Raw genomic sequence first — 15,932 nt, forward strand, 5'->3', positions numbered from 1 at the left:
GAATATGATCAATGTACAAATATATACACATATAGAATAACTGTGCATGATTTAATGATGATAAAATGTTGTAAACCTAAGTAAAGACATACAGTAGAGATATATTTGTAATAAATACACCATTAAACAATGTAATATATTCACAGGTATGTTTCTGGTATGTGTAACATGTAATGATATGAAAATTCATCACTAACTTGATATTCATGGCTGTTTACGCAGTGTCAAAAGTGCAATGCTGACACAAAACATTTCAGCTGGTCCACAGCAGGCTTGTCGTGTGACCTACCACAGTACACGGCAGGCTAGTCTTGTGACACTTCTTTACACAGCCAGCTGTTATCATGCTACACAACTGGCTAGTCATAGAATGCATCATACTACACAGCATGCCAGTAATGTGATCCACCATCACACACAGAAGGCTAGTAATTGGGTGCACCTTTTTACACACGCTAGTCATGTGATGCACTATGCTACACAGAAGGCTAGTTATGCGACGTACCGTGCCATACAGCAGACTAGTCATGTGATACATCATGGCTAGACAGAAGGCTAGTCATGTGATGCACCATGGCTACACAGAAGGCTAGTCATGTGATACACCATGGCTAGACAGAAGGCTAGTCATGTGATACACCATGGCTAGACAGAAGGCTAGTCATGTGATGCACTATGCTACACTATGCTAGTCATATGATGCACCATGCTACACCCAAGGTGAGTCATGTGATGCACTATGCTAGTCATGTGATGCACTATGCTAGTCATGTGATACACCATGGCTAGACAGAAGGCTAGTTATGCGACGTACCGAATGATATACAGGCTAGTCATGTGATGCACCATGCTACACAGAAGGCTAGTCATGTGATGCACCATGCTACACAGAAGGCTAGTCATGGGATGCACAATGCTACACAGGGTAGTCACGTGATGCACTATGCTAAACAGAAGGTTAGTCATGTGATGTACCATGACACAGCAGACTAGTCTTGTGATGCACCATGCTACACAGAAGGCTAGTCATGTGATGCACAATGCTACACAGAAGGCTAGTCATGTGATGCACAATGCTACACAGGGTAGTCACGTGATGCACTATGCTACACAGAAGGCTAGTCATGTGATGCACCATGCTACACAGAAGGCTAGTCATGTGATGCACCATGCTACACAGAAGGCTAGTCATGTGATGCACAATGCTACAAAGGCTAGTCACGTGATGCACCATGCTACACAGAAGGCTAGCCATATAAAGTATTAAACCCACACAGCATCTAATCTACTTCTTACCATCATTAACATTAACCTATATACAGTCCCAAGATGGAAAATGTTTTTCCCTATCAGCATCAGATCCGATTTCAGAAAGGAAATAAATTCATTCCAATTGTCACTCAGATCTTTCAAATAACAGTTCAATTTCCATCATGCTTAAAAAGGAGCAAGGAAATAGAGCAAATGTGTCAATAACAGGTCTTGAAAGCGAGATAATAGGAAAGTGGCAATGATGTGGGCTAGTCCATCGTACCCTGATGACTGACATTCTGTGAAAGGGCACAGCAACCTAGTGAATCTGTAACATAAACAACATCCCACTCTCTCAACATTATTGAATGACACCACCACGGGCTGTGCTAAACAGCACAGCCAACAGCTTACGCAAAGTGACACAGCCCACATAAATGCTGATTGTCTGCCCACAGCACAGCATGTTAAATGACAGCACCCAGGAGGCCATGCTGGCATACAGCCGTACACTTAATGGAACAGCCCACATCATGGAATAATGGGTGACATCACCCACAGAATGCTACCTTATATTTCATATCACTTCAAAATGTAATACCAGGTCAAAATATAATGCCCTGAACATTGTCACAGACCTTTATTTTAATACAACAAGTCATGGCAGCAAGGAGGCCTACAAGTAATGCCAATGGGGAATTTTCACATACAAGAAGCAAACCTACATTCGTTGTGCCAACTACTGAAGGGAATGACAGCGACGACCAGGTCTACTATGAACAATTAATACCTACCGGAGAGAATGGCATGCTACAAGCAATCCTACAAACAGTGCCTACAACAACAGGTGTGAGAATCACATACTACAATCACACCTGTCTTACAGCATACAGGGCTACAATCAATGCCGACTGTACAGTAGAAAAGTTTGCATTTAACAAGCTACATATAGTGCCTGCACAAATCCATCTTCCCGATGCAAGGGTGTTAACTGACTTTAAAAGTCAAGTTTCCACCCTTGCCGAACTAGGCTGGAATTCCTGGGCTCGATTGTAGCACTACCAGTGGCTGTTACGAGTTATGTCCCTTCTTTGCCTCTCCTATGGACCAATCAGATTCCACCTCTTGTATCACTTGCATTTGCTTCACACAAAACAGCAGCACCCAGTCAAGACAATCTGATCGATAATCAAGGTCTTTTTTGTGATAAAACGGGTCTTACATCGCAAAATGCATGAAATCCCGTGAGCACCTTGATTAAAAACATGATAAGATTTGGAAAATATCTCTTGACAAAGAGTCGGCAGTGCACATGCTTTGCAAATCCTGCAATCGCCTGAAATCTGCATGACAGCTTACGAGCCGATTTTCGATTTCGTCGCGTGATTTTGATTGGACTATGCATAGACTCGTTAGCCCAGCCAAAATGTAACTCCCTTATACCAGCCTAGTTTTGGCAAAGGTGGAAACTGGACTTTTATAGTCAGTTAACTCTCTTGCCTCGGGCAGATGACACAAATCAAAGACCAGATCTTTGCTGAAAGGTCAGCAAACTCTAGTACTGTAAATACAAAGCTGAGCTGTACCGCTCTATAAATAGTATAAAGATGATTAAAGTGGATCTAAAATAAATTAGCATACAAAAAGAGATGATAAAATATATGCTAAAAGCGTTAACATAGAATGATCTCCCTTGGAGATCCTCTCATCATGACCGATATGCCAGGAGTGTTGCAGTGTATGAAGCCTCTGTCATCCAGGATGCAGGAATGTTAGCCGAGGAATTAAGCTTGATGTGTATTCTATGAGAAGAATAAGCATGTACTTCATAAAATAATTTTCAAAATCAACAAAATAAAATAGAAATGTACAAAACGATATACTATAAAGCATCCTTGGATATAACAGTAAATAATAACAATACATTTCATAGTTGCTGTCACTACATAATGTATCGGTGAATTTTGATACATGGTGTGTTATTTAGAACACGTACAGGAATTACATCATGATTTGAAATGAGGTCATTTGACATCTGGAATCCATCAGTATGGAGATATCTCTCCATCCAGTGACAGACTTCTCTGTATCAAGGAACAGAGAAGTCTATCAAATGACAGAGGAGTCTCTCCATCCAGGAAGAGAGGAGATTCTCCATCATCTGACAGAGGAGTTTCTTCATCAAGTGACAGAGGAAACTCTCCATCCAGGAACAGAGAAGTCTCTATCAAATGACAGAGGAGTCTCTCCATACAGGAACAGAGAAGTCTCTCTATCAAATGAGAAGGAGTATCTCCATCCAGGAACAGAGAAGTCTCTCTATCAAATGATAAAGGAGTCTCTCCATACAGGAAGAGAGAAGTCTCTCTATCAAATGACAGAGGAGTCTCTCCATCCAGGAAGAGAGGAGTTTCTTCATCAAGTGACAGAGGAAACTCTCCATCCAGGAACAGAGAAGTCTCTATCAAATGACAGAGGAGTCTCTCCATCCAGGAACAGAGAAGTCTCTCTTTTAAATGACGAAGGAGTCTCTCAATCCAGAAACAGAGAAGTCTTTCTATCAAATGACAGAGGAGTCTCTCCATCCAGGAACAGAGAAGTCTCTCTTTTAAATGACGAAGGAGTCTCTCCATCCAGGAACAGAGAAGTCTCTCTGTCAAATGACAGAGGAGTCTCTCCATCCAGGAACAGAGTAGTCTCTCTGTCAAATGACAGAGGAGTCTCTCCATCCAGGAACAGAGAAGTCTTTCTATCAAATGACAGAGGAGTCTCTCCATCCAGGAACAGAGAAGTCTCTCTTTTAAATGACGAAAGAGTCTCTCAATCCAGAAACAGAGAAGTCTTTCTATCAAATGACAGAGGAGTCTCTCCATCCAGGAACAGAGAAGTCTCTCTTTTAAATGACGAAGGAGTCTCTCCATCCAGGAACAGAGAAGTCTCTCTGTCAAATGACTGAGGAGTATCTCCATCCAGAAACAGAGACGTCTTTCTGTCAAATGACAGAGGAGTCTCTGCATCAAGGGAGCCTGTACATACAGTCCCCGGCTGGGTACAGAATATGTTTTTCCTTCAGCTTAGTTAAATGACAAGCATGTATATCAAACAGATTTGGCAGGTTAATAATGTAACATAGAGAAAGGATAATGCTGTGTGATATCAGGATTAGTGTTAATATCATTGTACACATCACATAGGCATATGACCCACAATGGAATGTTGAAAGTGGCCACCGGCATGATGCTTGGACATATGTGATGTCCAGCTGGTCAGTCAGACCAGCACGCTTACAATAAAGCAGCTCTATCTAGGCAGCATCTCCAAGCGCTGGAGATATCACAGCACAAGCTTCACACCCAGGTTCCCACAGTGCTTGCGTCACAGTCTCCCAGCAGCAATGTACAGCACAGACATTTGTGAGCAGCAGATGCCACTCTCTCTTGTCTCATTTCACGCATGTTAACATTCACACTACACAGGACATCGGATACCAACAGGACCCAGGCTATAGCTGGAAATGTAAGATAAAACTTGTACCAGTTGTCAAATGTGGAGAAGTAAATTACAACCATGTTGATAAGACCTCATGAGAGTCAACACAAGCTACATTACAACCATGTGTACACCATACCCTACTGGCACAAGGTATACTTGTTTACACAAGGTCTGCATGTCAGGCGAATATCTACATTGATCCTTTCTTTTCCTGTGGAGCTATAAATGAGAACGTCATTAGCCTGGAGAAGGCTCAGTGTTGAGCTATAACATTTCAACACTGCTGTTCTGCTCCATATGCATTAGTGTATACACTGAATGAGTAAGTAGGCAGTTCCGTCTGAATATAACAGACATACATTGTTTGTGTTGAGATCCTGATATGCTTTTGTCAGGCTCATGTCCGTTATGTCTGTGAACATTGGTCTGTGTATTCTCCGGAGTTCCTACTGTGCCTCATGGCTACTGTCCCCTAGATATTGGATTACACTGGTGGGATGTTCCTCAAGCTCACACATTTGTTTCTGCCAGCAGTTTTTTGATGCGCTCAATCTCCACCTGTGTGTTGAGCCTCAGCTTTTTCTCCTCGTCCACCTCCATCATCAGCTCTCGGATCTTCTTTGTGGAAGAGGATTTGAAGCTTTCTACTTCCTGTTTGAGTCGGTCATAGTCTGCACGCATCTCAAGGTAGGTGCTTCGACTCACTGTGTTTGTTCGCAGGTCCCGCAGTTCTCGCTGCACCTCCTCCAGAATCTTGGACACGGCAGCCCCACCTGCTGACAAACAGGATAATCTTTGTAAGTTCTCCATAATTTCTACTGCCTTCATTCATAAAGAATTCAGTTAACACTAGGCATATTTTTTCATGTAAATCATCTTTATTACACCCTTGATGAAGTTATGCTATAGTTGTTGCGGTTGATTTTGAGCCATGAATTTACTGGTCATTCTGAACAAAATGTAAACTAGTAAAACCTGACGCAACAAGAGGTCATTCTGCAAAAGTATAGAGAAATTATATGCCACCCATAACATGGTTGAAGTTGGAGAAATCACCTGACCCTGCTGATTCAGGAAGTAGAATCAACAGATTCTCACGATTTCTCCATCACATAATCCACTGTACACATGGTAAAATGGGTTCAGGATGATAATCACGAGAGTCATCAAAAGATGACACATCCCCACCCGCAGTTGCAGGGGTGTCATCTGTCTGGACTGTTGGAGTACTCAGTGATGCCTAATTTGACGCGAGTGTGTAGAACTCTTGACCCCAGCAGTGATAACTCACCGGATGCCCATTGTGTAATGTAATTTCTATTTTTTAAATGACATTGTTATATTCTTGTTACAACTGCTGCTCAATAAACAGTGATGTGGAATATATAGTTGTTTGTGTCTCTATTCAAGTTGATATTTCGGCTAACCAAATTGTGCAGTGATACCATCTTACTGTTGATAGTCATTTTGGAGACTTAAATGCAAAGGTTAAATTAATGTGAGCAAAGACCACTCGCATTTTTCGCATTTCATTCACACTCGCGTTAACTTAAAGATTTACAGTATCTTTTAGTTTATAGTTATGTTCTGGACAAACACACCACAATGAACTATTTTTTTTAAAATCACTAAATAGCAGAAGGCACCATGGTTATACATGTACCAAGTTTAGGTGAAAAATCTTTCACGTATTTCAAGTTATGCTCCGGAATGAAAATACGGACGGATGGACAGACAGGACATGTAGACATTGTAGAGACGTTCTTCAAATTCAATCATTCTGACTTTTGGTGTAGGAGTAATGAAACAAATAAGATATTAACATCCATGGTTGCTGACAGGATTATGGCGTAAACAAGTGAATTGACAGGCCACGTTGTAGGTTCACCACGTGTTACCAAGGCATGTGTTGGCTAAATCATTTGAGAGCAAGATCTATAAAGATTAAGTGGACACAATTTTAGGATAACAACTTCTTTAATATATATTAGTTGTTATCCATAAAGTGTGTCTACTTCCTCATTCCCTCAACTTATAAGAAATGCCTGTCAAACAATTCTTTAAAGATTGTAAGCATATTATTCCTGTACCTTGTCCTGATGTGGCCGAGGGTTCTGGTGGGCGTGGCGGTGCTGTGTGGTGGGGTTGGTGGTTCGACTGATTGTGTGAGTGACTGGTGGACCTCTTCTCCACATCCGATATACTTGACTGACAAAACAGAAATGGTAAACATGACAGATCTGACGACTCTGACTGACTATCTAACTGATGTGCTAGAGGTGAGGTGAAATGGGATTTAAAGTCGCGTCCAAGAATATTGCACTTATATAGCGACTACATACACAAGTGTGAATGTAGCTGCTTGAACTAGTTCAGACTAATGCCGATTTTATAGTGCTAGCCCACTGAGATACCATGTCGCAGTTTCACATGAATACCCCACTCAGACACAGCATACTGACTTCGAGCCGACCAGTCCTTGTTTTAGCCCCTTAATGCCGAGTCCCAGACTGGGGAACAATAAGTACCATCTTTTAACGTCTTTTGGTATGACATGCCGGGAATTGAACCCTGGACCTTCGACTCTCCAGGCGGACGCTCTACCCCTCTACCCCCACGGAGGCGGTCTGATGTGCTAGAAGTTGCCGTTGGTTACAACAAGCAATAACATTATGCCTTGCAGTCCCAGGGTTGGATGCAAACACTTCGGCTGCCATTGCTCTAAGACGAGGTACTAGCCCTCTTGGCTGTTTGGAAATGTTCAAAAATTCCTATCAAGGTTAACACTGATTGAAAGCGAGGTAAACACTGTCATATACAACCTACTGCACTTAGTGTAATGCCTAACACCAAAACGTCCCGAGTAGGACGTACCTGCTTCTCTTTAGATGTGTGCGGAGCCCTGCTGTCATTGTGCTGTGTGTGAACTGCCTGGGGGGTGGAAGATGAAGGCAGTTCCTCAGAGTCAGGGCTGTCTGGGTTCTCCTGAAAATATATCTCAACATATCAGTCGGTCTTCCTTTCTACAGGGGTTGATTGAACAGCTGGCCCATTGGCCTGAGGCCAGTTAAAATAATAATAGGCTGGCTGAAACATAAAGTAGATGGTCCGTTTCATCCTTTCTCCTCCTGTTTAATTTTTTACATTGGATCTTCTTGGTATAATGACAGCTGGCTGCCATTTTGTAATGTTGTGCACAACAACTTCTTTATTTGCTCATATATTGCCATGAAATGAGGCAAATGAAGCCAAAACTTTATCTTAGAGTACAGGAAAAAACGTTTTAAGGGTGAAGTGTTCTAAAATTTTCAGAACCCTGTGGTACCTCCGGTACGGGTGCTTCGCAGCCTCCACCATTTAGTTGTAGGCCTCTTTGGAGAAGGGCCAGGAATTTCTAAAAGGAGCAGGCTCCGCTGGCTACATACAAACTTGTAGTTCAATCTACCCCTGTTTCTATGCCTAATGCCTACCCTGATTATCTCCACAAGGAGTCATCCCAGTTGTCCAACAGGCTGCAACACACTGTGCAGTGAGTGAGGGATTCACACATTGAACCCGTCGGGAATCGAACCTGGGTCTTCGGTATGACAAGCGAATGCTTTAACCACTAGGCTACCTGACCGCACCTACACTGTGCAGAGTTGTGACCCCTGGCAGATGCAGGATCCGCTGATTGTGGGTTTGAATCTCAGCTGATCATGATCCTTGGTCAGTCAGCACCACACCAGTGATTGTGGTCAACTGGTATGACCATTCAAGTATTCCTCTGACATCAAGCTGACATGTTAATGTAATACTGTATAAAGCAGCAATAATACAAACTGATCCACTCTTTCTCCAAGACAACACAAACAAAATAGGCCACTGACTTTCAACACAATCAAAACAGAAGCTCACCCCTAAGTTGAATATTGTCGAGGGTGGCCTCTTCTTTGGTCCTTTAGCTCGGGATGCTGTCAAGTGTGTCAGCTTCTGGGAGGTGGGCTCCAAGGACTCAAAGTTGTTTTCTGAAACAGTCAAGATGAAGGTTACACTCTCACGCTACTTACACAAGTGTAGCTGAGGGGAGACTGGCAAGTTTACATGCATCCATGGCAACCAGGAATGTGACAATGGCTACCATGATAGCATAACTATCATGTATTTACACGCCAACATGGCTACTGTGACAGACGGGCATTTGAAAGCCACCATGACAGTCAGATCTTTACATGCTACCCTGAGGTTACAAACTTACAAGTAACCATGGCAACCATATTTTCTTACTATTACTGGTCTCTTAATTCTCTGGCTAAAAATGACAAGAATGCTTTCAGAATGACAACATGCAATACAGATCAAGCAGAGAATAAAACGCTGCAAAAGTTACAAAGCCACTTGATATTGCCAGTGATGGTTGGTTGAAAGTATATTCTCAACTAAAAAGCAGAATTTCCCACTAAATGTCTAGAGCACTATTCTAGCTGCCCATGTCCCAGGAACGGTTAACAGTAGATCAGACATTGTTTCTTAGGCTGCAATCAGCAACACAAACAACTGATTACATGTAGACATGTTGCAGACATGAGTAGACATGTTGTAAACGCATCTATATCGTGTATAAGACTTATACATGACTTATACACAAGTTATATATAACATGGTGACAACCTACCTGTATCAACAAGGTCACAGTACAGGTGGTGATGTGAAAGGCAAATTATTAACATATATCAACAACATGTCCCTTCATGTTATAATCAACAGACATTATTGATCGCATGGATATGTTATTAAAGGTGCATGTTCATCCTTGCTCTGTTGCTATCTCACAATGGTTACTTTTTTCATATTCTGAGCGTACACCAAAAAATACTTCAGGGATTTATCCAGGATCTCAAACTAAGTGCCTTTGGCAGGTAAATTGGGAAGAACTGCTATTTTGGTCAAAGTTTTTTTAAGTTTTTCTTTTCCTAAATTCAGAGGTATTTTAACATTAAAATATTTTAATCAATGCAATAATGTTGAGATAAGCATTAATACCTCAATATTGTTCTATATTGATCTTGTTATCGGTAAAACAAAAATAACCTCTATAAAGCCATAACATTAGTTATAGCTACACTAGCATGACTTGGGATATGATTAATTCCAATTTGGGAATTTTTTCTGACATTGCTGCAGACTTGGGGCCAAATACTTGTATCTGCCTCTAAGCAAGTCTAGATCAGTGTAGATAAATCCCTGTACTTATTGACTGGAAAGTACAGTAAACTATCTTTATAATGAACTGGCGGATATAATGAACTTCTTGTTTGGTCCCAGCCATTCGCTGTATATATGCTGTATATATGTTTATAACAAACTACGGTTATAACAAACTAAAATTAGTGGTCCCTTTGAATTTGTTAACCTGTACTTCACTGTATTAGGTCTTCAATAGTGTGGTTCTTGTTTAATGCCGCACTCAACAATATTCCAGCTGTATAAAAACTAAATAGCAAATGATATATATATGGAGATATATACATGATATAACGGGCAGAGAAAATGAGACAACTTCAAATTCAAATTTTCTTTTGTGATCAGGTATATTAATTTGACATTTTACTGACATGTTATGGGATCATTGGTCAACTGATTTGTAATGGTCAATAGTCAGTGCACCAATTCCCTCGACACTGCTCTAAGCACAGGGGCATGGATGTGACAAGATTGTCCACAAGCTGCTGTGAAAGATCGGCCTAAGTTTGATGGATCACTTGCTTCCATTCACTAATACTTAAACCCCAATCCTCCTTAATGTATTCAAAGTCTTCTAGACAGTCACACAGGACAGTCTTGTTACCTGGCATAATTTTCGTATCAATCAGCAACCTGTTTCATATAAATCAATACAACAATATTTACTGGTTAGATCGGACATCATGGACACCTTTCTCAGTGCCGTCTGCTTGAAACGTCACCATCTGACATGGCTAGTAACAGGGGAGGTAATCAAGAAAAGAAACTGGTCGCCACAGTGCATCACACCATAGTGTTCTAAGATCAATTCAAATTTTGAAACATCTATGAGCGTCTCATTTTTTTTGCTCGTTGCTATATATACTGAGAAGGGTGTGTACACATTTGATTACAATGCGGATTATAATGGAATACAGGTGAGTGTACAAGTCTGTGGTAGTGGCTGCTAATACAAGGGCAAGCCGGGGGTGAGAGCACTGATGGGGGATGAGTAGGGCTGGTCTAGGACTCTATTAAGTCTTAATGAGATCATGAAGTCTTGGTCTTGTTTTCCTACCAATAGTGTCTCATCTCACACAGACTTGTTCTTGACTGTATTTGCATTGCATCACTTTGATTTGTAGAGAAGTTCTTTTTGCTATTGATTCCACTTAACATATGTTAGCACTGACCATGCAGATACTTTGTAGAAATTAATGACACCCCCAGAAACTAAATGAAGCAAGAGTGACCACACTCCTTGTTATACTATTCAGCAGGCTGGTATTGTAAGCAGGGTGTTATTGCCAGTCAAGCTTTCAACATTACATAATCTAGGTATTACACCTGCTGAAAATACTTCTCATGGCATAGCTAAAATCAGTACATGACAAAGCCTAAATTTTAGAATGAAAAGCTTTCTTATAAATATACAAATGTATTAATTTTGCAGTGCAGTAAATCTTGAACCAGCTGAACCTCCTCCAACATAAAACAATACCATGTTCAGGAGTGAGCGGAACCTACATTTCTTTGCTTAGGCTTAAAAGAATAATAGAATTGGTTCAGGGAATGGATTTTCAAATTACTACGTGGACGGGGGGTGCTTTTTGTTTGTTGTTGTTTGTTTTTGGTTTTGGTTTGTTTTTTTTGGGGGGGGGGGGGTTGTTGTTGTTCAAGCTGGTATGTAAGCAAATTTTGTTTACAATAATTTCGGGGAAATCATGTTGTTCTCAGATATTGTAGCATTTATCTGCCGGGGTCATGTGTTCGGGAAGCAGAATATTTAAAGATTATTTTTGGGAGGTGAAAATGGAACTAAAAATGAAAGGTGCGCCAGACTTTATGATGATGATGCCTGAGAACCAAGACTATTATTTTTTTTAACCTTACTTCCCCAACCAGAGAGACAGTTGGCTAGTTACTGAGTATATTGTTAGGCTCTATGTTCCAAAATATCCCCAATATATAACAGCAGGCTACACTGCACTCCCGCATTGAGAAGATAAACCAGTGGCTGATGCACACACTCATTAACACCATTCACAAAACACACAGTTTGAGTCAATTTTGCCACTGAGGATTGTAATGTAGTCTGTCTCCTAGACCCAAGAATAAATTAAATATCAACCCAAATCAAGTCTAGATTGATTTAGCAAGTCTAGATTGCCTCAGCTCCTAGCCAAAATTAAGCATTGATCTGGGCTCCATTTGGATGTCTTATTTTATAACCATATATATTTTAAATGTGAAAACTTTATTTCTGGGAATAAATGATAGTCTTATTTTGTTACTATATACCGAGACCTGCCAGGTCACATCTCAGATGAGATGACATTGAGTGCGTGAGTGAGTATGGTTTTACGCCGCTTTTAGCAATATTCCAGCAATATCACGGCGGGGGACACCAGAAATAGGCTTTAACACATTGTACCCATGTCGGGAATCGAACCCGGGTCTTCTGCGTGACGAGCGAACGCTTTAACCACTAGGCTACCTGACCGCCCCAGATGACATTGAGATGACAGGCACAGGATAATGAAGACCAATTAAGGGCACCTGAATACTCTTTCCACTTAAATTGATTAAACACAGCTTCAGAGGATAACATTCCTGAAACATATTATTGAATTAAGAGTCCTACTTTTTTAAATACATTGAATTCTCAACCCCAGCATGCCTACATGAAACACATGCAGCTATATGGTATCCTCAAATATACACACACCACATGTTTACTGGAGACCATCATTAACACAACATCCACATACTAGCTCACCTGCTTCTCCTGGGCACAGCGGAATGCAAAGGAAAACAAATTTTACATAAAAAACTTAATCCAGGACATGGTGCCATAAAGCTGTGATAGCACTTCGACTAATTCGACTTATCAGGACTTAACATAGTCAGGTACGACAGATCTGTCATCAAGCTAACATTGTGGTCTGCAAACTTAGTGTGCCAAGCCCGTGTCTAGTAAAATCCTGTTCAGTCTAATAAGTTCAGCTCACAACTTAGTGGTTAACATTCAAAGTCACATTAAGTTCATTTTCTAGGACTGTTTGTCAACAAAAATGTCCTAAAGACCGAATTTGGTCATGATATAAGAATGTCCCATCAAAAGTTGATAAAATCATGAAAGTGTCCAATTGCCATTTGTCTCCAGCAAAATTACTGAACATTGCACTTTAAGCGCCCAGGGCGCTCTCAAAATTAGAAATAGGGGGCTCTTATTAGAATATTATTTTGGTGGAAAAAACAGAGTTGAAAGATAAATTTCGTGGTTTATGCTGACGGCCTGACTGTTTATATACGACAGATATATTTTTCCAGAATTTAATTGCCCATAATTAAGAGTGCATTTAACACACGAGTGCGTATTATACACGAATAAATAAGTCTTGTGTACATTGATCAATCGGAAGGGGTGCTAATTGGAATTGTTCACTAGCCAATATATTAGCAAATATCGCCGTGGGCGCTTATTAGAGCGGGGTGCTTATCACGTTGAATATGGTAGGTTGGAAACAATTAGTTTTTATTTCTGTTTGGCAGTTTAAAATAACCCACTGCTTTAAAATTGCTTTTAAATAAATAGTTTACATTTCAATTGTTTAGTGTTGGTGCATTTGTAAACCAAGTTTTATAAAAAGTCTGGCTTAAGTGCACAAAGGAATTATGTGAAAACTTTCGTCTCTGTGCATCTATCAATTGCAAACTAGACACTGTAGGCATGAAAGAAGGCCAATGTGGCATTTAATACTCTTACACAGACATTTTGGAATCTGCATAGCCTGTGCTTATTCACTAATACTATTCATATTCATACTAATTAATAAGTTTTCAATATTTCATTCTACGGACTGAAACAAGATAAACTGACTGTGTACACTGCATGACAGGCAGAGGGCTGTACATGCTGTAGGCCAGCTGCCCCCTCAACAACATGTCCCTGCATACAGACGATCTGTCCCTGCAAACAGACAGCCTGTCCCTGCATACAGACGGCCTGTCCCACAAGCCCTGGATGTACCACACCAAGGTAATGATGAAGCATGAACTAGAACATCGATCCACGGTCCCTTCACCAGGCATCCACAACATAACCCTGAACGTCATCACACACAAGTATCACAGCCCATCAGCAGGAGAAAATTTCTGCCAACACTTTAGGACACCTTAACTATTGGGCAGTTTGGCAGGGACTATAGGACTAGTGGAAATTTCTAAAGCTGCCCATTCTTTCCGTTATCTAGCTGATGTGTCATTGTATGGATACATACTCCATGCTCAGTATCTTTCTTTTAATATTCCATCAAAGCATATTTCTCTAATTACATCAGCATAAGCAAAACCCTCGTCAGAGTTACCCGACATGGAGAAAAGCATACAACAGAACGGGGTCAACTGCCCAATACAATCACATTTATAGAAATTAAGCACGAAAGTCAAGAGTCCTTTCCATAACCCTACTGCTTAAAGATAGAGGTTTAGGTTTTCCTAGATTCGAAATCATAGAAGATCCCAGGACTCACTTAATTTCGAACACTGCAATCATGTAGCACAGAAAAATGTACAACACTAGACATTGACAAATCTACCCAACACAACCATGCACAACCGAGGCGTGTACTATACAAAACAAACACAAAACAAGGACAAAACTTGGGGACTAGGGAGGGAGCGAGTATATGAAGGGTGTTTATTGCACCAGCAATGCGTAAGGTAGCATCAGCACGTGAACAGGGGAGATAACACAACATGAACACAACAAGGAGTGGTCAGTGTTAGTGGGGCATGCTGGGTGACTGGCCAAACACTGGACCATCAATGTCAGTGAGGGGGGTGATGCATGATGAGCAGAGCAAGCAAAAAATGTACCCATGTTTGTGAAAACCTAAAAACATGTGCCAAGGTGTACCTCAGAGTTCAAGACGCTAAATACCTTTACCAAGCAGTTACCAAGACAACAGTAATGACGACAAGAATATTACCCTGGTCTGATTGGCCAGGAGGCTCCTTATCGTCTGCGAGCTCATTGCCTTCCCGAGCGTCCTTTGTTCTAGAGTCAATGGTGGCCGTCACGCTCACAGGTTTACTTTCCAGCTTGGCAGGCTCAGTTGGCTTTGGGGGGTCAGGTTTTGGGGGAGGGGGCTTTTTGCCCACAGGGGGAGGGACAAAGGGTTTTTTGGCAGCTGTAGATGGGGGAGCCACCCGATCGTTGGTGGATTCTGAAGAAGCAGGAAATGACCACAAAATGATCAGCATTCGGGTGACATACAAACAATGTACTGTCCAATCCAACCCACAGGTTGTGACAATATGACCTGCTTGCAAGTTGTATACAAGACCTTATTGTAGCTGACAGTGAACCTGCTTGTATAGAACACACCTATATGTTCCTGACACCTGGTTGTGGCAGGCAGTGTACCATAAACCTGCTTGTATACAACACAGTATACCATGAACCTGCTCGTATGTAACACACCTAGATGTTGTTAGACCTGCTTGTTGCTGACAGTGCACCATGAACCTGCTCGTATGTAACACACCTAGATGTTGTTAGACCTGCTTGTTGCTGACAGTGCACCATAAACCTGCTCGTATGTAACACACCTAGATGTTGTTAGACCTGCTTGTTGCTGACAGTGCATCATGAACCTGCTCGTATGTAACACACCTAGATGTTGTTAGACCTGCTTGATGCTGACAGTGCACCATGAACCTGCTCGTATGTAACACACCTAGATGTTGTTAGACCTGCTTGTTGCTGACAGTGCACCATGAACCTGCTTGTTTGTAACACACCTACATGTTGTTAGACCTGCTTGTTGCTGACAGTGCATCATGAACCTGCTCGTGTGTAACACACCTAGATGTTGTTAGACCTGCTTGTTGCTGACAGTACACCATGAACCTGCTTGTATGTAACACACCTAGATGTTGTTAGACCTGCTTGTTGCTGACAGTGCACCATGAACCTGCTC

General features: G+C 41.3%; 1 protein-coding gene across 8 annotated transcripts in view; it reads right to left on the minus strand.

The window, feature by feature from the left end:
* Positions 1–4,235: 4,235 nt before the first annotated feature.
* The window catches only part of LOC124147359 (SH3 domain-containing kinase-binding protein 1-like), a 44,522-nt gene continuing 32,825 nt past the window's right edge, over positions 4,236–15,932 (minus strand). For 2 of the 8 annotated variants that reach the window (XM_048402468.1, XM_048402464.1), the window contains 6 exons: positions 14,940–15,176; positions 12,725–12,733; positions 8,641–8,750; positions 7,618–7,728; positions 6,834–6,951; positions 4,236–5,519 (listed from right to left, as the gene is read on the minus strand). In XM_048402468.1, coding sequence (XP_048258425.1) covers positions 5,254–5,519; positions 6,834–6,951; positions 7,618–7,728; positions 8,641–8,750; positions 12,725–12,733; positions 14,940–15,176 — 851 coding nt within the window. In that variant the 3' untranslated portion in view covers positions 4,236–5,253. The remainder of the gene's footprint in view (positions 5,520–6,833; positions 6,952–7,617; positions 7,729–8,640; positions 8,751–12,724; positions 12,734–14,939; positions 15,177–15,932) is intronic. The other 6 variants (XM_048402466.1, XM_048402469.1, XM_048402465.1 and 3 more) reach the window with 5 other exon arrangements.

Source organism: Haliotis rufescens, unplaced genomic scaffold (genome assembly GCF_023055435.1).
Source record: "Haliotis rufescens isolate VD_foot unplaced genomic scaffold, xgHalRufe1.0.p SCAF_26, whole genome shotgun sequence".
In the NCBI taxonomy this organism is placed as follows: Eukaryota; Metazoa; Mollusca; class Gastropoda; order Lepetellida; family Haliotidae; genus Haliotis; species Haliotis rufescens.